The sequence below is a fragment of the Falco punctatus genome, assembly GCF_963210335.1.
Source record: "Falco punctatus genome assembly, chromosome: 13".
Classification (NCBI taxonomy): domain Eukaryota; kingdom Metazoa; phylum Chordata; class Aves; order Falconiformes; family Falconidae; genus Falco; species Falco punctatus.
This window is the reverse complement of record NC_137593.1, coordinates 161537-187810: the sequence shown is the minus strand read 5'-3', so window position 1 is coordinate 187810 and position 26274 is coordinate 161537. Positions and strand designations below refer to the sequence as shown.

Sequence of the window (26274 nt, the reverse complement as noted above, 5' to 3'; positions counted from 1 at the left end):
CTCCTCAGGTGGCAGACGTTCTGGAGTTTGCCGTCATTTACCTTGTCGCTGGTTACACCACCAGCAGTGTAGGAGCTGCAAAGGAGGAGCTGAAGTTGAACTGTGGACAGGCAATGAACACAGAACGATGTTAGCAGACATTTGCTTAGCCGAGAGCAAAAGATGTCTTTTAACTTTTTGTGTATGTTACTTCCTAATTTTAGAAACAATTTTTTTTGCAAAGAGTTGCCAGGTAAATAATGCATTGTTTCCTGACAGGTGACACTGTACGGTGTTTAATGTATCATCCTGTTGCAATCTGTTTATTGGAGACAGGTGAGAGCGCTCCCAACTTCGTGTAGTTTAGGTGTGCAGGGGCACCAGTTTTGTCAGGCTAAGTTGAAATGTGTAGGCTCAAATCACATGCACACACTCCACATGTTGTAAGCTGAGTTGTTAAATAACCTGTGTATTTCTTTTTATGTAAATGCTTAGCTGAAACAATGCAACGCAATGTCAAAATTGCCATGCTTTCAGCACCCGAGTCAATCAGTCACTGAGCAGCCAGTTTATGTGAGTGAATAATGAAGCTTCAGATAACATGTGCATCTCTGAGATTTTGCAAACCATACTAATGTTTTTTTCTTTAGGCTACTAGGATTTCCGCATCTGTGTAAGCGTATATATGTTAACATTTGTTAACACTAAAATTGAGTGTGGTGTTCCAAGTTGGTCAGGGCTACTGTGATCTGTTCTAACACTTTCAGATCTCCCAGTTTGTGGTTTCTCTCTTGCCATCATCTTTCTGTCCCTGTCCAGCATTGTACTTTCTTTACCTGTGATTTCTCTCCTGGGAGTACCACGGGCCCATTGTACCTTCTTCCTCTGTTACAACCATCTACGATCGGTCCTTCTCCTTGACGTTACTGAACGCCTTGTTCAGTAAAAACAGAGAGCAATCTTCAGTTACTCCAGAACAATGGAGGAAAGCATGATTCCCTTTAAATTAAATGCTAGTGGAGAGCCCCAGATATTAACCATAACTGAACAGATTTAGGAACGCTGTTGTTGGCGCTTTAAAATGCTAGGTCAGCTGAGCTGCTGGTTCCAGTTCATTGATACTTGTTCAATACACCTCAAGGCCGAGGTGCAAATGCAGTCCAGATCGCAAGATGAAACGTGTGTGCCTTGTCTTGGTGTCTGCAGTGTATTATTTCATGTTAGAAAACCAGCATGTATTTGGGCATCTCAGAAGCACTTACTCATAAAGCACCTATTGCTTTTGGTTTTAGGTATCATAGCTTCCTATCTGTGATTATCCCAAGTGTCCCAAAAAGATTTATGTATTCTGTTTATTAATACATCAAAATTGTACACTATGCAGCTTCCTGTCCTTTTGATGAATGCTGACGAGAAGCATTCCATGTTCCTAAAGGTGTCGCATAAATAAGACAAATGGGAGATGAGGTGCAGGACAGCTGCTAACCACAGATTAAAGAATAGATAGATGTAAGATGGTTGCATCAGTGGGTGGTGATATAAAGAGTACTCTCAAGTTCCCTAGCAATGCAGTGGAACAGGTGGGAGACACAGCTTTTTCTAAAGAGATTTTTTATAATTTCTGTTATTATCTTGCATGATGTATCACTGAGGCTGCTTTACTTTTATTAATGTAACTCATAGTACCTGAATCTAGCTATTTAACATTTTTGTATATTGCTCACCAGCTTTTGGTGCTTCTGAATACTTTTAAGTTCTTCACATATCTCTAGAGTAGGTGCAGAGTACATAAGTTTTCTGAAAGCACAGGCCATGGAATCGTTATTTCAGGAGGAAAATTCTAGGGAAGAGATGAGGCAAATACATTGATGAACTAGAAGACTTGAGACATCCAGTCTGGCAAGCTGGTTTGTGAAAGTTTGTTTTAGGAATTTCTTAAGAAGCGTATCTGTTGATCTGAATCCCTCAAACTTCTTGTTTCATCCTTGATTTCTTTGGGAAATAGTTTATTCTTTTTAACTTTTAAAAGACTAGTTGTTTCTAAAAAGTATTTTTGCGTTTCAGCTCTCTTTTGCCTTTCCTGTCTCTGGCAGGCACAGCTAAATTGAACTTCTACAAAAAGATGAATAAATAACATTTGCACTCATGTATAGATTGGAAGCTTTAAGAAGAGGAGTTATGAGCTACTCAACTCAGCTGAATGGAAATTGTGACTTCAACACAAGTCCAGCGTTCAGCTTCTAGAAAAGTTGCAAAATGAGCTTGCAGGAGCACAACATGAATACTGAATTGTGAAGGAACATCAGTTGTGATGAAAGAGTGACCATTTTTTGTTTTGTCACAGGTGAGGATCCAAAACATGGTAGGACTCTCCAAATATGTAAAGATTTTCTGTGAAGAGGAAGACTTTTCCATAAGCCCATCAGGAAGATAACAGCTTTGTACCAGCAGGTTGCATGTTCACGTATGAAGAAAGTCTTTCTAACTTCCAGAACAGTGTCACAAAATGCTGAAGGTGTGTGTAGAACAGGTTACACAGATGTCTTGGAAATTCTTTAAGTGTCGTTTGCACTGTCTTTGCATACAAGGTAGGCCCCAAAGATGCCTCCCAGACCTGTTTATCTGTGACTCTTAAGCCACTGCATAGCCTTTGTTAGACAAGGGATTGCGGTTAGTTAGTGCCACGAATAGGGGGTTAAAAGCCTTTCACAAATAGAAATAGGTTTGGTTACTTACTGTGAATATTTCTACATTATTAGATTACACAGGCTGTGCAGTTTCTGTACAGGAGAGATTCAAGACAAGGAATACATGTATTTTAGCATGTAAATAGATAGATGTGTTGAAGTTTTAACGGGGCTTTCTCATTACGTACCTGGGTTTAAATAGGGTATGTTCCTGTCCTTTCCATGGGTACTGATTTTATATTGTGTCAGAGATGTGGAAAGTTACTTGATTTTCTAGAAATGAGGCTTCATTTACCATTTGTTTGGAGCCAGTGTTTGAAGTTGATGTTCCGCATGAGAAATTGGCTTGTCTTCTAACAAGACAGGACCTGTGGGATTCGCAGCAGTAACCGATCAGGTTGTGGTTCACCCTTGTCTTTGTGGCTAATGAACTTTGCTGTTGGAGTAAGTCGCTAGGGCAGTGTTCCTGTACTGTGGAACACTGCTACTGTGTCCCTCTCATCTGAGAGTGTAGTGGGGAAGGTTGAAAACTTCAAATAAAGGTGAAACAACTACTGCATGAGGAATGGCTAAATATACTAATGCTCTTTGTGGCTAAAAAAAGAGACAACTGAGAGGAAATGTGAGAGAACCTATGAAATGAAGTATCGTGGGGAAGAGGGGAGAGGACTGTCTGTGTACACCTTCTTGGGGGCAAGAACTAAGAGACATCGAATGGAAGGAACAGGTGTCAGGGTCAGAACAAAGGAGGTCTTCCCACAGCATGAAGTTAGATTATGGAAGAGATATTGTGATCCAAGAAACAGCTGGACAGCTTTCTGGAGAAGGAATCTCTCAAGAAGAGTAAAACGCAGAGATGGAACCTTTGTCTTGGGAGGTCCCTGGCATAATTGTAGGCTGGGAAGGTCTCTCTACAAGCCTCCTGTATTCTTATACTTTCTGTTTTCAGTTTCACCTTCTTCAGCCATATTGTGTTGTCACGTTCCCTCTGGTAAGGCTGACTGGAGGAAAATCAATTACAGATTAGTGAAGATCCCCATCATGCTGAGAAATGGCTGTGAATTGGCCTTTCTCACAATGTTCCTGGGATGAAGCAGGGTATTGTGGTGTTGAAGATGACTTGTAACACCTCAGACTAGCACTCTTCTTTTGCCTGTTACTTTGACCCTACATTTACCTGCACAGCAGTGCTGCTGCTTGCAGCCATGTGTCAGTCACAGTCAAGAAAAGAGACCTCATCATGAGATTCACGAATCTCTTTTGTAACAACAGACCCTCTTTATAGAGAGCATTTTAACATAGCAGGTCTGGAAGAGAGAAGTACTTGCCCTTCTGTGTAACATAAACATACTCAAGAAAAGGTAAGACATAGGATATTTCCATCTGATAAACCTGAAAAGAAAATAAGAGACGACTGCATTACAACTGAGCTCTTGTACCAGCAGCATTTGGTTGCCCAGTTGGAAAGCTGACTCTGGAGAGGAAACATTTTGCCTGAGGATACCCTATTTTTTAAATGGAAGCTGTTTTATGAAAATAAATATGAATGCGAGAGCTGAATTTCACATATTTTATTCCATGGTGAGGGGTTTCAGGAAGGCTGGAAAGGGAGTCAGGGCTTCATAATTTTAGTGGGGGGAAGTGCCCTTCATTCTCATCTTCTTATTCATCTTCCATGCATCTGAGGGCTGCTTTATGGAATGGTTGCAAAAGGGAGTCTCCCAAGATAAGGAGGGTTGTCTGCAATATTCATATTCTTTAGACAGTTCCATCTCCCTGGAAGAATAAAAACGAGGAGGTGATTTAGCGGCCTCTATTCCTGTGACTTTCAAAGGTTTTTATTATTTCCTAGCGGTTATGGGAAACTGTCAGATGAACATGTAAGTGTGGACTGACATCATGTTTTCAGCACCTGGCAACACTGTAGGGTTTCAGCTGGACTTCAGGAAACACGATCATGGCCCTGAATGAAGGCTTGTTTAGTTTTTCAGATTGTCCGCTAGCCAGGCGTCTACATGTAACTATTATCAGTGCACAAAATAATGTTAGAAAACCGTCAGTTGCTTACCCCACAACATCCGCAACATTTGCAGTCCCCACAGATTGTCCCAAGCAGGCCATTCACCACCTGAATGCCACAGAGCACTGCCTGGATCCCGCTCATGACAAGCAACAAGGAGAAGAGGGTCAGGTTCCATGGAACGATGTTTTCGGGTGACTGACACGCATTCCACAATGTCTGGTTAGAGAGGTAATTCCTTGGAGGAGGGAACAAAACATTATGAAGAAGGTGATGTTAGCTCACAGAGGGGGCTCTGTCACAGCCAAGTTGCCACTGTTGGGATATGGCTGAAGTTCTGTGAGCTTCAGTACTGCCAGAAAGAATTTCCATTATCACACTGGTGCTGTGCTGGCTATCTAGAACACGATTTTGTTTTGGTTTCTAGATCAATTGCAGTAATTCATTTGAAAAGGCAAGGCATCAGATGGGAGCAATCAGAGACAAGTTATGTGTTTGCTACAATCAAATTGTTTCTGGTGTTTTGGGAAGCAGAGATCTTAGCCAGGCATGTGTCAAAGGGGTGTTTGTCTGCCAGTGTCTTCGCCAAAGGCGGTTTTGCTGCGGGTGTTGCAGTTCCAGGCAGGATGAGGCAGTGCCAACAGCTGGCACTACATAATACACCTGGGAAGCGTGCCCCCAGGGGTGTGGGACTTGCAGGGTCTCCTTGGGAGTATGGCACCTTTTGTAACTCCTCCTTGGCAGAAACCCCAGGCCTTTATTTGATTACAGTATTAGATATTTTGTTTGTGTGTGTCTAAGGTGTGATGCTGGGTCAGGGCATTCAATCCAGTACCCCAAAATACAGTTAGGAACAAGGAAGCAATGTTGCATTCTACACCTAAATGTTTGTCGTTATTTACTGTATTACATTGTAATAAAAACAAAAAAAGTGAATTATCAAAATGATATGATAAAAAATGAATAAACTCAGTTTTCCTATCAAAACATCAAATGCTACAAGACCAGTTGCCTCTTGCCCACTCAGCAGAAAACAACAACCTTTGCTGTTCTAGATGCCTTAAGAACTGCAGTATTAGGTGAAAGTATTTTCTGTATTTTTTACCTCATATTTTGATTTAATTGTGAACTGCTTAACCACTTCCTATATTCTAAATGCTGTGTTGTTTCCTGTGTTCTTGTCAAGTGATTCCTTGACTTGCAACCAAAGTTATGTTTGAAATAGAGCATATTTTTCCAGAGACTCCCAGAATTAGACCAAGACAGTTGGTTTCCAGCCCTCACTGACCCATGAACAAATAATGGGTAACATACAACTTCCTTTTTTCTTTTAAACTTGAACTGTAATTTTGTGGTGTATCATGCAGGAAAAGCTGCTAGGTCTTTCTTGACTTAGGAAGTTTGCATTACAAATTCTCAGGTGATGAGTGGTTTACTGCACCCCTCGTTGATCTGTTCTGATTGCACCTGCTCTCCTTGGTAACACACTGTACCCTTGGACCTTTGCTGACTTCAGCCCTGAGCAGCTGGATCTCTAGGGTTTCATGTTCTTCACTACACCTTTCTGAAAGTGGTAAATGTCCATGACAGCAAACATGCTTGAGTTGCAAAGTATGAGGAATGGACAGCTTCCAAATTCCGTAACCAAGGTAAAATGACATACAGATTCTAATTATTTGAGTGCCATTGGATTTCAATATAAGATGTCGCTGCTATTCATGTAGATGGAATTTAGCAATGTGTACTGCTTATCATCCCAAGGATAACCTAAAAGGCTGTGCATTTCTCTTTTATGGGCTCCTTTGAAACTCAGTGGTTTTGATTGTACTTGCTATTCTTTACATCTGTGCTCTTGAACCTTATGTAGTATTGCTGTGCATTGCTGGCTCTTCTATGAGCTTCTGTGTTTTAGACAAACAGTATAATTCCCATTTTCATACAAGGGATTTGGAAGTTAAATCATATCACAAACTTAAACACGTATAACTTCTGATTGTCTTGTCTTACCCATCCTGGAAAGGATAGGTCCACTCTGTTCCAGTGAAACATTTAGGGCCTCTGTTTAGGGCTACTGCTGACAAAACAAAGCAGTATCCAGCTCCCAGAACTCCAACTGTAGCAAATATTATAGAAGAAAACATCTGATGAAGAGAAAAATAATGTTATTCTTGTTCTTATTCAAACAATGAAATGTACCCTATTCATGGGAATGTACATTCCCTAAATTCATCTCTTAACGGTCAAAATAGTCAACTCCTGAACAGCTAAAATATACTGGTTTGCAGTTACATAGTGAATGTGTAATGTGTACCTGCAATTCTATTCAAAAGCTTTAAAAGAATTAGCAGCGTTTGCCTGAAGACAGCAGGGCGTGGGTACTGACACAATAGATGGCACTCCTCCCCTTTCCACAGCGCTTTTCCAGCGGGCCTACTTCTTCAAGGTCCTGTGTTCACCGAAGCAGGTGACTTTCTCAAGAGATTATAAGCAAAACTGAAGTCTTGGACCACTCAAGGCATTAAGAAAAAACAAATCTACAGTACCCTTTACAAGCTAGCTTTGGTATTTGTTCATATTTGGATGAAGTAATTCTGGTTTTCCTTCCTGAGTCTTCCCTTCGGGTTTCGTATTAGTATACTTTACCTCCTCGCAGGTACTTGTCATCGTTAGCCCTAACAGTGCAATTGGAATGGATTGGGAGGGATGTCTTTATTTTTCCTGGATTTCCATTACAGCATTTTCATATATACTAATATGTAAGTAAATTATGGAAAAACTAATGCCCTGCTTCATTTCTGAAGCACTTGCAACCATAAGAGTTTGTAGGTAGAAGTAGTGTCTTTTACTGGATCAAAGTGATATAGGTGGAGCAAAAAAAGAAATGTGCTTTCAGGTCTGTGAGCTTTTATTCAGACCTCATCAGGAGGCCCTCGCCTTGGGTGTTGGCATGCATTTTTATGTTGATGTATATGATGGGGCTAACTTAAACATTATGTTTATGTGGTAGACATGATAGTGGTGTTTGTGCTAACATACAGGAACAAACTAAGTTCTCAGTCATGCTGTGGTAAGACCACCAGGACTCTTTTAGCATGGGGTACTTAGTACTTGTGACTGTATTAATAGTCACAGTTTCTCGGTCAGCTGCACTCTAACATGTGTTGTCAACAAGGCGCTGCACTGCATAACATTGGTTGCTGTAAGGCAGCACCATGTGTGCAGGGTTCAGCTGACCCTGAGGCAGTGGGAGCACAGGCAGCAAGGGCTCCCAGCTCGTCACCCCTATGTACGACCGTACACCCTGCTCAGCTGCATGGCAGAGGTGCGACTGGCAGCCGGGCAGCACGGCCTTAGGAGTTTGGTAGTTGCCAAGTTGTATGTGGCCTTCAGAGCTGAACTAAGGTATGTTCACTGCTAGCAGAAAATTGGTAGTGCAGTGTGGTGAAGAGAGATACGTAGCTCCAATTCTCTCTCCCCCTACCCCAGAAGTTCCACCTGCTTTGTTGGGATTGCATGAAGACAGTGTCGAAGATGGGATTTATGGAAGGCTCCTTGTTAACCTTGCAGTCATGATTCTTTTCCTACTTGTTTTTTCCTCACCACCACCCCACCACTCCGTCCCCAACTGAAACCCTGGTGCATTATCAAAAAAAAAAAGTGTAATGATCTTCTTGAGCCAAACAATTTATTTCAAAAAAACAGATTTTCCTAGTAAAAATACATGCATTTGTTCTCTAATCTTACTTCTAAACTAAAATGCTTGAAATGTTTACTAGTGTCTGAAGGTGTCCATTTGAAAGTTTTCATTTCTAGTGCGAAAGGAAGCTATAAGTTCAAAGCAGAGCCTGGTCTACCCAGCTTTAAACAGGAGGTTGAATTAGATGACCTCCCGAGGTCTCTTCCAACCTTAAGTTTGCTATGAACCTAATGAGGTACTTGCAGCCTGTTGCTGGGTCTGCAGTGAGTTGGGAATGTAGTGCCCAGCTGTCAGAATAATTTTTAAAACCACCCACAAAAATTGACTAAAATGAGAACTGTTATGCTCTGCAAATCAGAGTGCATGTCTTTCAGAAATTAGTTTTAATTGTAACAGCAACTCTAAGTATCTTGTGATAGCAAAATACAACAAGTCTAGAGTTGTGGTACCTGTGGCACAACAACACACTAAACAACAACAACTAAAGGTATAATACAATTTTTGAGAGGCTGCTGTTTCTACTTTCAAGCATGCAAACAAATGACAGGGATTTGTGTCTCACACTGGACAGCATGTGTCTAGTCTCTCAATGACTGTGAGCAGCAGAAGATACATATATTGTATCAGTTACAATTTAGCTTTTACTTTTTTGCCATGTTTCCTCTCACTTACCGCAAACCTCTTTCCACAGCTCTCGTTACCACAGCACCCACAGCAATCATTATTCTTAAGGCCCAAAAATACCAAGGCAGGAAAGATCATCTACCAATAACAGAAATACAGTTTGAATTGGTATGAATTCAAGTGACATTTGCCTTTAAATATAATAATCCTATGTCTTTTTCTTCTTAACACTAAATTATTTATTGCAAAACTTGGTTGACTTGTAACTTGTTTATCACAGAAGAATTTGCAGTGTTGTAGTCTGCATTTGAGGTACTGAGGAAATCCAACGATGCAAAGTCATGGTGTGGGTGGGGGAAGAAAGATGGGAATGTCTAAATTTATATACTCACCAACACACCAGATCCCAAGATCCCTCCGAAGTACCAGACCTCGATTGTAATGTGTAGATTATTTTCAACCACTTTTCCTCCAGGGAAAAACAACAAAATGTTTGCGAGGGTACACAGCACAGCCAGGGGGATGAGAGTGGTCCCCAGACACTTAGCACAACTTCCCATGCACATGATTTTTTTAAAGAAATGGCAGACACAAAGGCAGAGGAAAAATCTCTCGGATGTTCTTACAACTGTTTTATAAATGGAGCTTCTTGGTGTACTTTACAAAATCCAGTTTCTGCTGTGCCTTTAGGGGAGCTGAGCCTGTAGAATGCTCCTTTCAGAGATGTTGCTGCAGTCGATCAGAAATGTAGCATGCTGGTTATTTATATGTTCTTGCAGCTGTGATGTCAATTTTCTGAACGTCTGTAGATGAAATTACGTTCAGTGTAGCCTCTCATTTTACTATGACAACCAATAACCTCTGTTAATATTTTACTTATATGGATGAAACACTTCATTATCTGGGCTCAGGTCATTGGTAGATTTCCTTCTTAGTTCTGGATCATAATTTTTACAACACACGGACCTTCTTCACACACAAAATACTTCTATGTAAACACTGACATGAAAACACATAATGCATCAGCTGATGTTAGTAACAGCTCTGCAATGGAAAAAGTTCTAGTGACGTTTCTTTGGGAAAGCTGAGCTAGTCATTTGTCATTTTGAAGCACTCGGATTTGCAATAGGTAATCCATTATTATGGAGGCAGTGCTTTGCAGCTGGTATCTCAGAATAAAGGCTAATGATCAAAAAGTGTTTCTGTGAAATTGCTCCTTACATTGTGTTGTGTTCTCTAAGGGTAATGTGTTCCCTCAAAGCCCAGCATTTCATCTGTGCTCAGGCAAAATTTCCACTTAAAATTACGTTGCATGTGGCAGGCAGTCTGCTGAGGTAAAGCAGAGCCTCATGGCTTAGCATGCAGTATTTGATTCAAACAAGCATCTCTCTTAAAGCAGGCTCTGCGGCTCTTTAACATATACGGGGTACCTTTTCTTTCATATTTAGACTTTGTATATTTTCCTGTAGAACTTGTGTTAGGATGATTTTCCCACCGATCTTCATTCCTAGCAAACAGTGTTAGATGCACTTCGATTGCTATTTCTATGTGGACACAGGAATTCCATGTATTTTGAGATGGACAACAGTTTCCACTTTGCTCAGAGGGTATAAAGCTCAGGAAATTTTCATTCAAATTTGAAAAGCCTTCTCTTAAAGGTATTTGAGGGTTTGTTTTGATCCATGTAGTGGATCTCCGCTGAATCTTCAAAGACAGGCAACCCAGAAACATCTAAGATTTTACCTTGTACGACCACAAAATCCCAAGAAGTACATGATAGTGAACTGTCCAAAGCTTGTCTTGAACACTCCAGAGCTATTGCTTCAGGTTAAGTAGCAGTGCTGAGTAAGCTGGTTTTCACAGCACCATCCTTATACAGATGACAGCTGAAAGAAACCCAAGTCACTGTTGATCTAGACTAATTCCCTCATCTGGTTCATCACAAGCCACACCGATAATTGTGCAGATACAAGGAAGCTGGGAGAGCCGGCACAAGGGATGTCTTGAGCCACCGCTGATGCTGAAGAAATGTATTTGCAATCAGAGCCTGCTGGGCCTGTCAGCTTTAGGCTTCTTTGCAGAAACAAAAGGGTATAAAGCAGTTTTATCAGCTGGGAGGGCCAGACCTGTAGTGTCGTCAATGCTTCACCTGATATGGTTAACAGACTGCCCTGATTTCAGCTGGGATGGAGTTTATCTTCTTAGTAGCTAGTACGGTGCTGTATTTTGGCTTTGATGTGAGACTTATGAGGTCCTCAGGCCTTGCTAGCAAAAAGGCTGGAGGAATTGGGCACAAGAGATTGGCAGGGGACACAGCCAGACCAACTGACCCAAACTAGCTAAAGAGGTATTCCATACCATGGGTTGTCATGCCTGGGGGGCTGGCTGGGGCGGGCAGGTCATTGCTCAGGGACTGACTGGGCATTGATCAGCAGGTGGTGAGCAGTTACATTGTGCGCCACATGCTCCTTTCTTCCCTCTGGATGTTATTCTTTCCCTTCCCCTTTTCATTGTAACTGTTATTGTCATCATTGTTATTATTGTTCTTTCATTTTTATTTTGTTTCAACTATTAAATTGGTCTTATCTCAACCCTTGCTTTACATTCCTTTCCAACTCTCCTCCCCATCCCTCTGAGTGAGTGGGGAGTGAGCAAGTGGCTGCGTGGTACTTAATTACCAGCCAGGGTTAAACCACAACATAGACTTTCATGATATACCCAGTGTGTAGAGAGCATCTGTAATTTGGCTCCCAGTTGTAGTATAGTGACTCCATAACAGGCATAGAGAAAATATTTGCTGTAGCTTAAACACAAATCTTACTTTGGTTTTTTTTCCTTCGTTCTCTCTCAGACTAGAATGTGACTTTCTTGCAGTTGCAAATTGGCTTGCAGTACGGGGGGAAAGGTTTAAATTGTAGTGCATTCAGCACCCTGCCATCCTGTTTTACTGCAGGTGGCTCAAATGCAGATGCTTCTTGCCCTTGCCGGGCTTTCAAGCTGAGTTTCACAACAGTCCTGCTCTTTCCTTCTTACTCCACTTACCAACATTGTCAGTACCACTGAAGGTTAGCCAGACTCCCCTGTTCAGCTGTATTTTTATTTATGCATGGTCTTTTTAAACTACTGCCAACCTTTATGTGAGGGTTTAAGTTACACTTACTTGTCAACAGGGATGGCTTAAGGGGCAGTGGCATCCAGCCTGAGCTGGAAAACAAAACTCAGATTGACTCAAGTCTTTTTCCAGGGAGAAACTGAGTGACCTGCATGCTCAGTTCCTCTCAAAGGGTTTCTTCCCTTACGTTCTAGCCCACATTTTCCAACTCCAGCCATCTATCTGGGAGGAGGACCAGTGAGCCCATTGTCAAGTATTAGCCAGAACTGCTGGTCCTGGAATAAATACTCCATTGTGGAGACTCTGAGGGCTGGTAACTGTGGTGGAGCTGGTCTTTGAATATTGTGTCATCCTGTCCACACTAGTGTTTTCCTAGCAATTGTGGAGTCAATGGAAGGCACTCCTTTCTGGTATGCTATGAGGGTGTTTCCTCCTCTCCCCACCTCCTGAGTCATGCAGAGTCCATGCTGTGCAAAGAAAGATGAAATGACATGTTTTCCTATGGAAAAATAGTCAGAATGGAAGGCCACTTGGGTAGTTTTGGTAGTTTCAGGAGGATGTAAGCAGTGATGATACCTTATCAGTTCTTCACCCGGTTTCTTAAAACGCAGACAGGCAATGATCTGCAAACTATGTGGAGACTGAGGAATGACAGGAACAGGTAATTTGATAGATATAAATAATAAATACAAATACAGCTACATGCCCTGTGGCTACATATAAACCTGTAGAGTGCATGGTAGCTGGTAGCTGCAAATGAGAAAATTCAATAATTGGAAACGGTGATCCTGAAACAGAACCAGATGTAGCATAGATGGTAACCTGAAAAGTAGAGCAAATTAGCCTGGATGAAGCACACACTATAGTTAACCATCCTTTTCTCAGTACCTGGGCTGGGCCCCTGAGATATCACTAGTACTATCATCACAAGAAATTCCATTTTTTTTGTTGGCCAGATTTCTAGGTAATCTGGGTAATCAGATTTTGATCTTGTTCAGATAGATGAATGCGGCTTAACATGTATTTTGATGTATCTATTAATTTTTAATTGTAGATAGGTGTCTCTTGATCAGTTCTTGTGTCAGTGACTGAACTCATTAGGCAGTTATGACCCAAGGTCATGAGTTCTTGCTCTTGTGATTGCAGCTGCTTCCATGCTCTAAATGTAGTTTGGATATCTGGAGCTTCATAAGCTTCTGTGAGAAGTACTGATCCTGCCTCCCATTAAGCCAGGGAGGATTTTACTATGAATTTATGGGTAGGATTGGATTTAGAGTAGCATAGCTGAAACCATGTCGGTTCAAGCCTCTGCTGCAGCAAGTAAATTTGCTGCATGTGTGTTTATATATATCTTTTGTATATGTGTATGGTGGCACACTGATCTCAAGCAAGAAATACAGAAGGAAGTTCCTACATAAAGTCACTCTGAACCCACAACATGGTGTTGTATATGCTTTTGTGTTGTGCCATTCCATTGATGGACTGGAAACAGGCTAGTCGTCTGTGGACCAAGCTGCTTTTCTTTAAAGAGAGAACAAAGAAGAGTGAATTGATAAATCTCTCCCTTCATGTTACCCCAGGCTTCACTGCAGTGAAGGATGGCATTAGTACAGGCTCTCCTTTCCAGAACACAGGAAAGCCACCCAGCTGTGACACCAGTGTAATGAACCCAGGTAGACATACAGAGGAGACAGACCCTACGCCCTTTTGCTAGCAGTTCAGACAAGCCACTCCTCTCTGAAATGCATGGATACAGCATGTGTATCAGTGAGATGCTGGAAGAGCAGGGCTGCGTGAATGGAGCTGTGTTATGTGCAAAGTAAAAGCCATCATCGCACCCTTTTTCACAGCTTTGACGCAGGAGACATTCATTCCCTTTTCTGTTCACAGACTCCTCTGTCAAACCTGGGGGATAGCTGCCTGATGAGGCATGCAAAAGCAGAAAAGGGAAAAATGTCTGAGAAAACTTGGTATTGTGGGCTTTCCTATGATGGTGTTTTCCTGTCCCAGCTGGACTTCCCCTGGGTTCTGAGGACAGACTGGTGAAATGCAGTTTCCTTTGTATCTTGTTTGACCTTTGTTCTCTTCCTGACGTTTTTGTTCAGATAAGAGCCTTTGACAAATGCAGCTTGACCTGGGTGGTACTTTAAGTTGCACGTAGTCATCATTGTGAATACAGAAAAGCAAAGTATGCTAATGAAGAGTATTTAAGAGAAGTGGGCTGGAAGGCGTGTTAGAACTAAAACAAACCTGGATTCATGTCCTGTGTTGGCAGGTCTGCTATCAATAGTCAGAATTTAGATACAATTTCAGCTTCCAAGGAAGATCAAATTAGTTAGGTCCTAGGCTATCTACTATAGGTGGATAATGGCCAGCTCAGAGTGGGAGATTCCTCTGCCTCTCTTGAGAATGGAAATAGGTCAGATGAGTTTTTATGTCCTATTCCAAGTAAAGTTTTTACTCCATGACATCACTCTTGATATCTGATAGTCTAGTCCTTTCTGTTAGCGAAAAATATTTGAAAATAATTTTTATTTCCATTGGTGTCAGTCATATGTTTAAGTTACTGACTTTTTCATTTAAAGTGAAATTACATACAAAATTATTTTACTGATTGGACTTTTCCAGCTTTATGGTTAACTCAGCTTTATACTTCCTTGCTCTTTTACTGTTCTGTAGTCATGTTCTGTCACTTCCCATTTTATCCACCTTTGCTGCCCGTTTAACTTAATCACAAATGCCCTTTTCTGTGTGGAACATCTTCTGTGAAGGTTTTAATAATCCCATTCCCTCATTCTCCTCAAGGCATACTCGTAACCATGGGGCCAAAAGTAACTGACAACCAGTAACAAATAAACATGTGGCCCCTTAAGCAACCTCTGACACATCTCTGATTTATATTACTTTCAAGTAAGCAAAAATTAGGTAACTTTGTGTATGTAATGCCTCTCTTTGCTGCTGTTGTGTTTGTTGAGTCTTCTGATATTTATTTTTTTTCCTTTTGCAGAGAAGGTGTTTTGTTACATATTAATCAACATTGCTTTTTTGTAAATAACAATGCCTGTAGCAGAAAACAAAGAAACAAAGGGCCATCTAAGCACCACTGAAAGACTTTTAATAGTTAGCATTGAAAACTGAAATTGCACCTGAGGGTGTTTTCCAAAATGGGAGAACAAAAGAACCATTTCTTTTAGAGTTATCTGTTAATTATTTCGTGGGGTGGTGGTGGTGTTTTTTATAGTTTTGCTATGATTTTTTGTCACGTCCCACAAATTATAAAGATCAGAATTATTTACAGAGGTTATGCAGAGTTTAGTTACATGTTCTTCCTATCACTATGAGTGCTGAAGAGCATAACTGTCTATCAGGCAGTCATTCTCTTGCTGAGTATAATTTAGGTTTTCTTCTTACTCTTGACCTTACAGAAGTAGGCAGACGGGCAAGAGATGCCTGGGGAACCATGCCAGTTTCTTCAAGTTTGAGAAAGAGATGAATCTGCCTCATGTTCTTAGCAGATGCTTTTGTTCTTCCAGTGGATGAACTAGTTCTCCTGCCTTGCAGGGGAGGCATCACTGGATGCTGTCACTGCTCATGGCTTTCCTTAATTTCTTTCTCAGAGTGACTATTCGTCACTCATCATATGTCTTCAGAGCCCAGCAGCATTCATCCTGACTTGGTAAGTTTCTGAAGAATGGAGTGATACACTGTGCCTCCATGTGTGTTACCCCCAAAAAGTTGTGTTTTTTAATGCTTTGATGTGCTTCTGGGTTTTTTTTTCTAGCAGTCAGTGCACCTGATGTTTTGCAAGAAAATTTCAGTTGTAAAGTAACATTTGTAGAAGTTCTGTAAAGCTTTGAAAACAGGAGAATTTGAAATTACTGTTGCTTGAGTGAAATCTTGGCTAAAACATGAAGTACATAGTTCCCACCAGTTTCAGTGAGGGCAGATTTTAATCCCTGTATTGTTGTTTCTGACAGGTTTAATGTCTGCCTCTTCAAATTATCATACTTCCGTGTGCTCTGCAACAGCAAATATCTTTTAAATAAGTTTTCACATCTTACGTCTCTGAACCTGTAATTTCCTTCTTTGCATCTGTAAGCGCTCAGATCCTTATTATCTGGTCAGGTAGTGGCTGGACAGTTTTGCTGGGTTTTTTTCTTTCCCACCCTCCTTTTAAGTGGACTTTCAGACTGCTGAGATTTTGATTGGCTTCTCTGGTGCCGATAACTGAAAGAATGGTAGCAATGCTATTACGGGTGCTGCAGTGGCTGCAGCTGCTGCCCCAGCCAGTGCTGCACCTGTCAGTGCTGATGCAGTGGGGATTGCTTCTGTCTTTACTGGGATGCAAACATCAAGTGCATGCATAGTCTTAAAGGAAGGTAGGTTCCAGAGATAAAGTCTGGGCTTTCTTATCCCTCACTAGATACCAGTGCAATTGAGAGGAAAATACGCCTGTGAATTCATTAATTCATCTTACCTAGGAACAAATTGTGGCCTAAGTGGCCCCAAGTGTAAAGCAGGAACAATCCAGCAAATTTATGTGGAGTTGCTTTGCTTTTACCCTGGAAGAGAATACCTGCCTCTCTTTCCCATCATTCTTTCTGGACTTGGAGGAAATAGGAGCAAAGGAGAACTAGCTCTTAATTTCTGCTGCTTGTTTGTGTTGCTAATAAACAACATTGCCCATATGCTCTTCAACACCATGTGGGCTCCTGTGGTAGAGAGGAGGTGTGTGAGCTGCACATTAGGTGAACTGATGTTATCTCTCCCCAATTGCATCCCTGCTGCTTGGCTTTGTATCCTCCATTTGTGTTGTCCAGGTGAATTGTTCCCATCCTCCACAGAAATGGCACAATTGTGGCCCATTGGCTCCTTTCATTCTCCCACCCATCTTTCTGTAAGAGATGTGTCTGCTTTAAAGACATCTTTGGTCTAAAATCCCTTATGTAGAAATGGTTCATATGTCACAGAGGAAAATAATGGACCCTGGTTTGCAGGAAAGAATTTCTATGATGTAAAAGATGTTAATCTTATGTTACGATATTGATACTTAGAATGTCTGATTGGTATAGGTAGGTTCAGTTTTACTTCCAGATCACCTGTCTGAAATGAGGGCACTTCTCATTACAGATCATAAATTGCTGATTGAGTAGGGAGGCAGACTGAAGAAAGGCAGGAAGGCTGTCTTTTCTGTGGAACTGGATAATTCCCATTTCCATTTTGGATCAAATTTGAAAGACTGTTATGGTTTTGCATTTGTTCATATTTAAGAATTGCCATGGATCCCATCTCCCAAGCTGTATCTCCCATGTACTTGGATGCAATTCTGTACAGCTTTTGATTGATGATAAGAATGCTATTATGCACTGCATTCTTTTTAATCCATTTGGTGTGAAACTGGCATGCTTTATGTCTCTCATTTATCTTACTCATAACTACAAACATGCTTCCAGCTGGCTAGTCCTTCTCCCCTGCTGATTTCACTGGGGACATTTGATAAGAATGGGGTCAGAGTCCATGTTTACACTTCATTTCCTCTTCAGTTGTTTGTTTTAACTATCCTCTGCTTGAATCCTGTTCAAAAGAGAGATTTTCATGACCAAATAGTATTTTCTTCCACACTGAGCTCCTCTGCTAGCAAGAATCAAGAAGTTTTTAAAGGAAGCAGCCGGCTGGGTTTTTAGCTTTGAGGTGCCTAGTACTCACAATTGTGACTTTTTTCTTTGTTTTTCCAGAACAAATAAAATGTTTGAATTTTGGTTATACATTAAGGGTCTAGTTACATACCCTGTATGTATCCATGGTTCCCACTGATGTCCATGGGAAGCCTTGTTGGAGAAGAAATGCAGAACTGGGTTGTCTTACCAAAATCTTTCTTCAAACAGCACAATTAAGACAGTGCATCATTTTACCCAACTTGTCTCAAATTGCTGGTGGCTTGACCTTGCAGTCTCTGTACTTCCTATTGTCAGCATTAGGCTCCACAGACTCTTGGAGCACTCATCCTTGTGGGCAACATATGACATGTTAGTGGCCTTACCTGCAGTGGATTTATCCCGTAGTTGCTGCTGTAGTGGAGAGCAGAACCTGAGCAGTTTGCCTTTGCACTGTTACAGTTGCTCATCAATTTCTCAGTTAACAAATAAATTTAAAAATGACAGAGATCATGCAATGGCAAGTCTTAATTTCTCACCCATTCTCTGAAAGTTTGTATTCTTCCTTTTATGAACCAGTTGAAAAAGTATAAAATCTTGAGTGTTTTGCAAATTGTATGCTGTTTGTTGACAGGCCCATGCCACCCAGAGAAGAGCCCATGGAGGCAAGGACATGACATGCTATCGCTGTTACTAGTCTATTACTACTTTTTTTTAGCTTGGATTTCTCGAATAGAGCTTTGGAGGGAGGGTGGGAGATCCTCTACACCTTCACCCGATGTCTTCACCCCTTCAGTTCTTCCTTTGCTGTTGCAGCTTTGAGAAGCTTACCCTGTTCCTCCTTTCAGAACATTCACATGAGGGGTAGTGTGTTTTTCATACTCCACTTTCACCCTCCACCAAATCACCTTGCAATCATGAAATTTGCATTAGGTACAGCAACAAATTGGTTGCTCTGTAAATAGACATCCAGATGGTCTAAGGTGCATGAACTGTTTTGTATTATGTACTGTTCGTGGTTAGTGATTATTGATTTGTTGTTACCAAATTTGCCAGGCTAGGGGTAGAATGATACTGCTGGTAAAAACATCCACATTAAACTTCAAATGATCCTTGGCACTAAAAATTTGGCCTCTGGATATGCTCTGTCCTTCCTTAGAGCATAGTTCTTGTCATTATCACTATGCAGTATCTGTTTAGACAGGGCTCTGTTGCTGAATTGTTGCTAACCAGAAGGATATTCGAGCTGTTCCTTCATTTAGTTCTACCTTCCTGTTTTTTGTAGGCAAAGTTTGTCCCAGCTTGAAACTGAATTAGCTGTTACCCCCTCATTGAAAGCCCATATGGTTTTCAGGTATAGTGTACTAGTATCCTGTCAAGAGTAGAGTTGGAATATGTTAACTATTTCAAAGATCTATCTTTTATTATACTTTAAACTTTGAAGTTTCTTTTTATTTCCTGAGATTTGACATGGACCATTTCATTTTGTCAACATAGTTATTGAAAACATTGAAACATGTATTGAATACATTTTTCTGAAAGAATTTGATAGTTTGGATTTCAGAAATAAAAACTATTTTTAAACTTATATTCTAAATCAAATTTTTTTGTTTCAAAACAAGCAAGACAAGTTTTTACTGCTTTTTTCAGGAGCAAATTATATGCAGTTTTATAGATGGACCTTCACACATGTGCTCAAAGTCAACACAAATCGTGAATTCCTTTTCACCACTTCAGTTTAAACACTATGATGAAGTATAAAAAAATGGTGCAAGACTGTGTGCTGATGCATTTCTCACTAAAGGATGGAATATACAAGAAGTGACGAGCTGCTGTGGTTTTGTTGTTGTGTCATTGAAATGATACCAACTACGTTTAATGAGAGGACAAATGGCTTTACCATAAATTGGTTAATTAATGGAGGTTTTGCAGCAATCTCTGTTAAATCGGTTTTATTTCCATGACAACTCTTTCTGCTTCCTGGGTAACTTTGTTTCAGTAAATGTAAGACTGAAGTGAGTGGAAGAAAGGTTTTTCTGTGTAGTAATAAGTGGGCAACTACAATAAATTTCCATATCATGAACAGATAAATATTGGCACTTAACCATGTTGTGTAGGGAATGTAATGTTACACGTTGCTGAGAACCAAATGTCAGCAAAAATAAATAGGTAATTGAGAGTAAGAGCCTATTGATAGTGCTAGTTCATCCATACTAAAAGCACGTACAGGATCTCAGCTGTAGGAAACATAATGCTTTTTTGTTTTCTTTCTTTCTGCCGTGAAATTTTATTGTGTTTACTAGTGTGACTAGAGCTAGGTAACTGTTAATCTATTCTATAAAAAACCCTCTTGCTCCTGTTTCTGCTTCAAGTTTGAAGTCAGCTACCATGCAATTAGAAGGCCTAGAGAGAAGTTTACCAGGACACTGTTTATTTCAGAGGTATATCACGTATGGGTTTAGGGTTTTGTTTTGTTTTTCTGAAAGCATGGAAGTAATCCGGTTTGAATGCAAAAGACTGGGTCTTTCCATAAAACTGTTAGGACTGCAAGCTCAGGGATGGTTGTAAAACACCTGTTGGTGGTTTTTTTTCCCAACAGCAAAATAACGTTCTGATCTTTTTCAGATGCATCTTTGCTCTCAAAACTATAATGTAGCATGGCCTTACAATAATTTATGTGCTTAGACTTGATTTGTTAAACTTCCTTTTTTGCAAATAGTTAAAACTGTGGTCAGAGTTGACTCACCTTGAGTAGATCAGTTATCACTTGTGTTAATATTTAATGATATGGTACCAGGCTGTACCCTGTTACCTTCAGAACACTCATATTGTTTTGAGAGATAATGCATCTCCTGTTTTAATACCAAGTATCTGGGACAGAGCATGCTGTGTGGCCTCAAAGGCTCAATGCTTCTGTTGCATTTGTCTTTATGTGAAGGCTGTGGTGGATCCTAACAGTGCAAACATGATGATGCTGGGAGCCTATTTCTGGTCTTGTTCATAGTGATTAGAAAAAAATGTTAGAAATAAATTAGAAATAATTCTAGTTAGTTATCTGTATGTCATGGTGAAAAATATGCTGACCCTTGTGAAGCTGGCCTGAGGTCAAGGGACTAGCAGCCCTTAGATTTAATATTTCAATTTTTTTCATGTCTGTCTCTCTTAAGCTGTCTTTTTCCTACATCTCATTCTGTCACAAGTGCCTGAGATCAGCTATGCCTCTGAGATGGGCTGCTTCCTGCTGCTGCTTGCCCACCTCTGGTCACTGCTCTGCCTCATGGGCCACTTCCCTGGCTGTCACCAATGTCTGTACTTGCTCAACACACCATCATCTTTTTATGAGTGAGAGACATTGATAAGAGAAACACTCAAGAGGGCACCTCTGCTGCAGAAACAGGTATCTGAAAAAATACCACAATAGTTTATAGACTCTTATCCTCTTTGACAGTTAGATAAGCTTCTTTGATTTTTTCTCCCTTCTCCCTTTGTTACGTTTTTAATACTTTAAGAAGAGGACAGAACATGCATTCCCTGTTGAGAGGAGTGCCACGGCTGCTGCAGCTGAATGCCAGCCTCCAGGGCTGGCATTGTGGTGGCCTGGGCAGCAGAGCTCAACCTCCTTGCTGTGCCTGGGACCACAGCATGGCAGCTGGCTCCTGTTCATCTGGGCTTCCACCACCACCAAGACCAAGATACATGGCACTGGCTGGCTTCTGGCAGCAATGCTCATTCATCTGTACAGATGAACTCATCTGAACAGATGAGGGACTGGTCTGGCTGAAAATAAGCTGTTTGTTCACTGTTTTTTAATTTCCACCACAGAGCTAGTTTTCATCCAGGTTAGTTCTCTGATCTGGTCCAAGCAAGGCTGCAGTGATGCCAGGACCAGTATTGGAGACTAAGCAGGAATATATAGCTGCAAGTAGAGAACGGGACTGAATCTCCAGTAACAATTTGCAGTTAGATCAGGTTAAGTCAGCTGTTAAATTGCGCCTTGAGACTGTAAAGCTAACTGTTGTGGTATTGGGCCTCTCCAGGCAGTAACATTAGTCAGTAGTCAGTAACACTGAACTTTTATGGATGGCTATTTTCATTAAGATAACTGTCTCCAATCATATTCACTTAGTCCCTGTGAGTTTAAGATAAAATGAGGCTGTGCTGGGTGCAGCTTGTTCTGCACAGGAGGTCTGAATTTGCCCTAATTAACAAGATACTTCCTCAGGAGGATGTGGCTGATCTTGGAGAAATTCAGCTCCTTTAAAATGAGTGTGAGTGAGAGCTGGCTGGATGTATGATGTTTACTGTTGGTCTGTGTGCTGAGGTGCTCCTCCTACCTGCATGCAGGACCTGGTACTTGGCCTTGGGCCTTGTTGAACTTCATGAGATTTGCATGAGCCCACCTCTTGAGCCTGCCCAGGCTCCTCTATACCAGGTAGAGGTGTTGGGGGCGGGGGCGGGGGGCGTGGTTTGTTTGTTTTTTTTTTTTTAAGTATGTTTCTGTTTTCCCTTTTGCACTGCTGGCAGTCTGGGGTGATTTTTAGGCACCAAGAATAGACTTAATGTATATGCTACTAAGGGTTTCTTTTAATAGTTTCAAGTTCGATGTGTGTGAATTGATTTCATTGTTGTATGTTTATAAACTTGTTTGCAGCTAATTTTTACATCATTTGGAGCATCTGGGAATAACTGTTTTCAGAATTTAACCAGTATCTTACTCCTTTTTTCTTTAGGGGGGAGGGAATTATTTTTTATTTTTTTTTAAACGGTGATTATATTTTAAAACCTCAGTAAATCTTATGGCTTGGTTGTAGCAAAGTAGGTTCTTCTAGATCATCACCAGTATGTGTCATAATACCATGCCAAGTTGTGTTTCATTGACCTGACAGGGGATTCTGCTCAGCTCCTCTGACTGTCATTACTGTATGACCTCATGCAAGTGCTTCAGCTGTTGTCACACCCTTGCCTGTTTGAGCAAAAGTTTTGTATACTTCTTGCAATATAATTATCTATAGTAACTCAAAGCTACATGACATGTCATCTTATTCCAGTGAGGTCTTTATACTCACCTGCACCTTTGTATTCTGATGTTTTTACTGTCTTACCAGTCTCTTTAATTTGAGTACAGAGCTCATCCTGTAAATTTGACAACAGCATTGAAATGTGCTAAGCCATTTTGTATGTACATGGAATGAAATTGCGCTTTCTCCAGAATTTGAGAGCAGGAGAAGCTCTCGTTGTATAGAAGTTTCATCTTTTGCTCACATGCTCAGAGCCACACTTACACTTGCAGGTAGAATGGGTGCTTCCAGGCACAGCAGATCTGCACTTTGTCAAAACTCTTGCTTTATAACAGCATGCTTTTCTTAGCTTTTTGTCTGTCTTTAAATGGAAGTAACTAATATGTATGATATTTTCCTTAAGTGTTTTAATAAACCATTCCACTTCATTTGTCAAAGCATCACAGACTAGTGTCAATGTGTCGTGGTTTAACCCCGGCCAGCAACCAAGCACCACGCAGCTGCTTGCTCACTCCCCCTCAGCCAGAGGGCTGGGGGGGAGGATCGGAAAGGAGTGTAAAACTTGAGGGTTGAGAGAAGAACAATTTAATAGGTAAAGCAAAAGCTGCGCATGCAAGCAAAGCAAGGAATTCATTCACTGCTTTACATAGGCAGGCAGGTGTTCGGCCATCCCCAGGAAAGGAGGTCTCCATCACATTTAGCGGTTACTCATGAAGACAAATGCCATAACGCCAAATCTTCCTCCTTCTTCCCCCAGTTCATACACTCAGCATGCGTATATATATGGTATGGAATACCTCTTTGGCTAGTTTAGGTCAGCGGTTCTGGCTGTGTCCCCTTCCAATTTCCTGTGCCACTCCAGCCTCTCACTGGCAGGGCCCAGGAACCGAAAAGTCCTTTATTTAGTATAAACATCAGTGTCATATCAACATTGTTCTCACACCAAATCCAAAACACAGTGCTGCACCAGCTACTAAGATGAAAATTAACTCTAATCCAGCTGAAACCAGGACAAAATGTTGAATCTCCTCAGCTTTCTGTGATATAGATTGCATTTCTTCTTTATGACCAGGTACAATTTAAGGACAATGCTGTCAAACTTGGATTTCTAAACTTAGTCACCTATAATTTCTATTTAGGCAACAGAGTAAGTGACCTAAATTTCAAGGTGCTTAATATCCCAGTACGCCAGTTGAAATCTTTGGGGTTTAGTATGTGAACTGCAACCAACTTTCAGTATGAACAGCAGCTGGATTAGTTGCACGTTTTTCAAGAAACACTTGTAGCCCTCATGCAGAAATCTTTGTTGTGTCTCAGCTATCTCTGCCATTAGGTATGTTGGTAACTTCTTGGTACTTAGTCTGGCTCCATATCCCTCCGCTATACTGTGCTGCTCACACAAGAGTGTTCTGTTTCCTTCTGAAAACACTGCTGTTTTCACCTGATTAAAACACTGTCATTTTCACCTGATGGTGAAGAGCCACCTTCCTCAAAGCTAAGTGAGAATTTATGTGCAGCTCATCTGAGGAAGCCTACTGCTCTTTAGAGCAAGCTCCCTTGATGACTTCCTGTCTGAACCTGTAGCATGCCAGATGATGTTGCATATCTGCCCTGACTTTTGCATTGTGGAGGCCAGAGAATTCACCAAAGGGGTTCACATGCTTGTTCCACCACGTTATGCTGAAAGCAGTCATTAAGAATGTAGTGGGGTTTGGTTTATAGATTCAAATGATGAGAAATCTGCTGCCAGTCTTGATGCTCTGTACTCAGTGGTTATTTTCCCCCTGTGCCACTTGAAAATGAGATCTTTTTAATACTGCTGATAGACCCTAGAAATGATACTTCCTTAGTGGTGGCACATTTTGGTGATATCTGTGATGATGTGGAGACAGATGTTTTCAGAACTGTTGTTAGTCTTTAAAAAGTAACAAATACGAAAGATTTAAGACAAAGACTTCTTTAAAAGTGATCTCTTTTTTCTTGACTGTCCCAGTTGTTATCCCTGACAACATGCATTGCTGTCACATGTACAGCAAGTGTTACAATGTAGTAACAATAATGGAAAATAGCCCCAAAATAAGACAATAATATGTTCAGTTCTACATAATTTTCTAGGGCATATGATACAAAGGGTTTGCTTCTAAGTTATTTTTCAGTTGAAGTGCCCCTTCACAAAAGTGTAGATACAATCATATGTATTGGTATACCTTGTAAGTATTATGCATAGAAAAACAAAGTAGCATTTTTAATTTCTTGCTGATTAGTTATTTGAGCTTTGCCTAGTTGTACTTCCTAATATTCCTCATAGTTCCGAAAACTTGCGTAGTTCTGTTTTATACTGTGGCTATGTAACTAAATGATAGCTGGCTTGAAAAATATGTGGAAAAAGGGAAGGTTTGTATTTTTGTCATAGAAGAAGTTACTGCTTTCATTGTCTTGGCAGGTAGGTCGGCACACTCTGCACACCCACCTGTTAGATGCAGTATCTTGTAATACCATAATGCTTCTTGTTTCCAAGAGCAAGCATTCCCTCTAATCCTTATTAGGGCTTATAGGAAAAAGTTATTAGTCATTCATTCAGTGGCACACCCACTGTCTATTGAGACATATTTTTAGAAAGAAGCAGAAGTCCACAGCATGGCTCACAGAGGCTATTTTGAAATACTCAGCTGCATGCACACCCATGCTTGTAGCCTTTAATCGAGGAAACTTTTGAATTACATCAGTGGGAGTAGTGTCCAAGTTGAGCAACAGAGGACAGACTCTTAGGACTAATGGGCTACCTGTTGGGCTGGTGGATTTCCTATTTTCAAAGCAGGAAAATCTGTGTGCTGAGTAATACTGAAACCAAAACATCCAGATACACAGCAGCTTTGAAAGCAGACATAAACCTGTACATTTTTGTAGGCTTAGAAAGATAATTTAGGTTAGTTCAGTGTTAAAGGTGTTTGCTTTAATGCTCAGCAGGTGTGTGTAGCATCTGAAACTTTGGATGTGTTTGTATGTGTGCTGTGTGGAGCCAGGGCATGGCTTGCTGGGATGACATACACTGAAAGAGGAACGGGGAGTGCTTGATCTGTCTTGACATGGTCTATGGCTAGACCTGCAAAGGCACCTCAGAACTGGCACTGACTTCCGATGGGTGTTAGGAAGCCTGGGCTGGAGCTGTGGCTGCCTAGCGGTAGGGGGAGAGGGAATTCCTTCCGTGGGGCTAGATTTTGCAGTAGCAGGTGGCTGCAAAGCTGGCTGCTGGAATACATTGTTGGTCAGGAGGAGGAGGAGTGGGTCATGCCTTGGTCCTGTCAAAGGGAAGAGGGAATTTTGGAGGTTGTGGCAAATCAGTGTGCAGAAGCACATTTTAAAATGAGCAAAAATTGCTGTGTTTGGAGCAGAGCTGTAGAAGTTGGGGTGCCCAGTTCTTAACAACAGATCATTAAAATGCTTCCCCAGCATGAGGGAAGTCACAGGCCTTCCTCAGCCTGA

General features: G+C 41.0%; 1 protein-coding gene across 1 annotated transcript; it reads right to left on the bottom strand.

The window, feature by feature from the left end:
- Positions 1-323: 323 nt before the first annotated feature.
- Positions 324-26274, bottom strand: TM4SF4 (transmembrane 4 L six family member 4). The gene is made up of 5 exons (XM_080409477.1): positions 9400-26274; positions 9056-9145; positions 6694-6827; positions 4735-4924; positions 324-4442 (listed from the first exon to the last, which is right to left on the bottom strand). Exons 1-5 carry the CDS (start codon positions 9571-9573, stop codon positions 4425-4427), a joined length of 606 nt encoding a protein of 201 aa, XP_080265603.1. The 5' UTR covers positions 9574-26274; the 3' UTR covers positions 324-4424.

What these genes read in the sequence shown, in the direction of transcription:
- TM4SF4 (XM_080409477.1), bottom strand. Translation starts at nt 9,573, where the DNA reads ATGTGCATGGGAAGTTGTGCTAAGTGTCTGGGGACCACTCTCATCCCC. An exon ending in TCTTGGGATCTGGTGTGTTG is followed by an intron (nt 9,146 to 9,399) that starts GTGAGTATATAA and finishes TGTTATTGGTAG; the next exon opens with ATGATCTTTCCTGCCTTGGT. An exon ending in GCTGTGGAAAGAGGTTTGCG is followed by an intron (nt 6,828 to 9,055) that starts GTAAGTGAGAGG and finishes TCTCTTCATCAG; the next exon opens with ATGTTTTCTTCTATAATATT.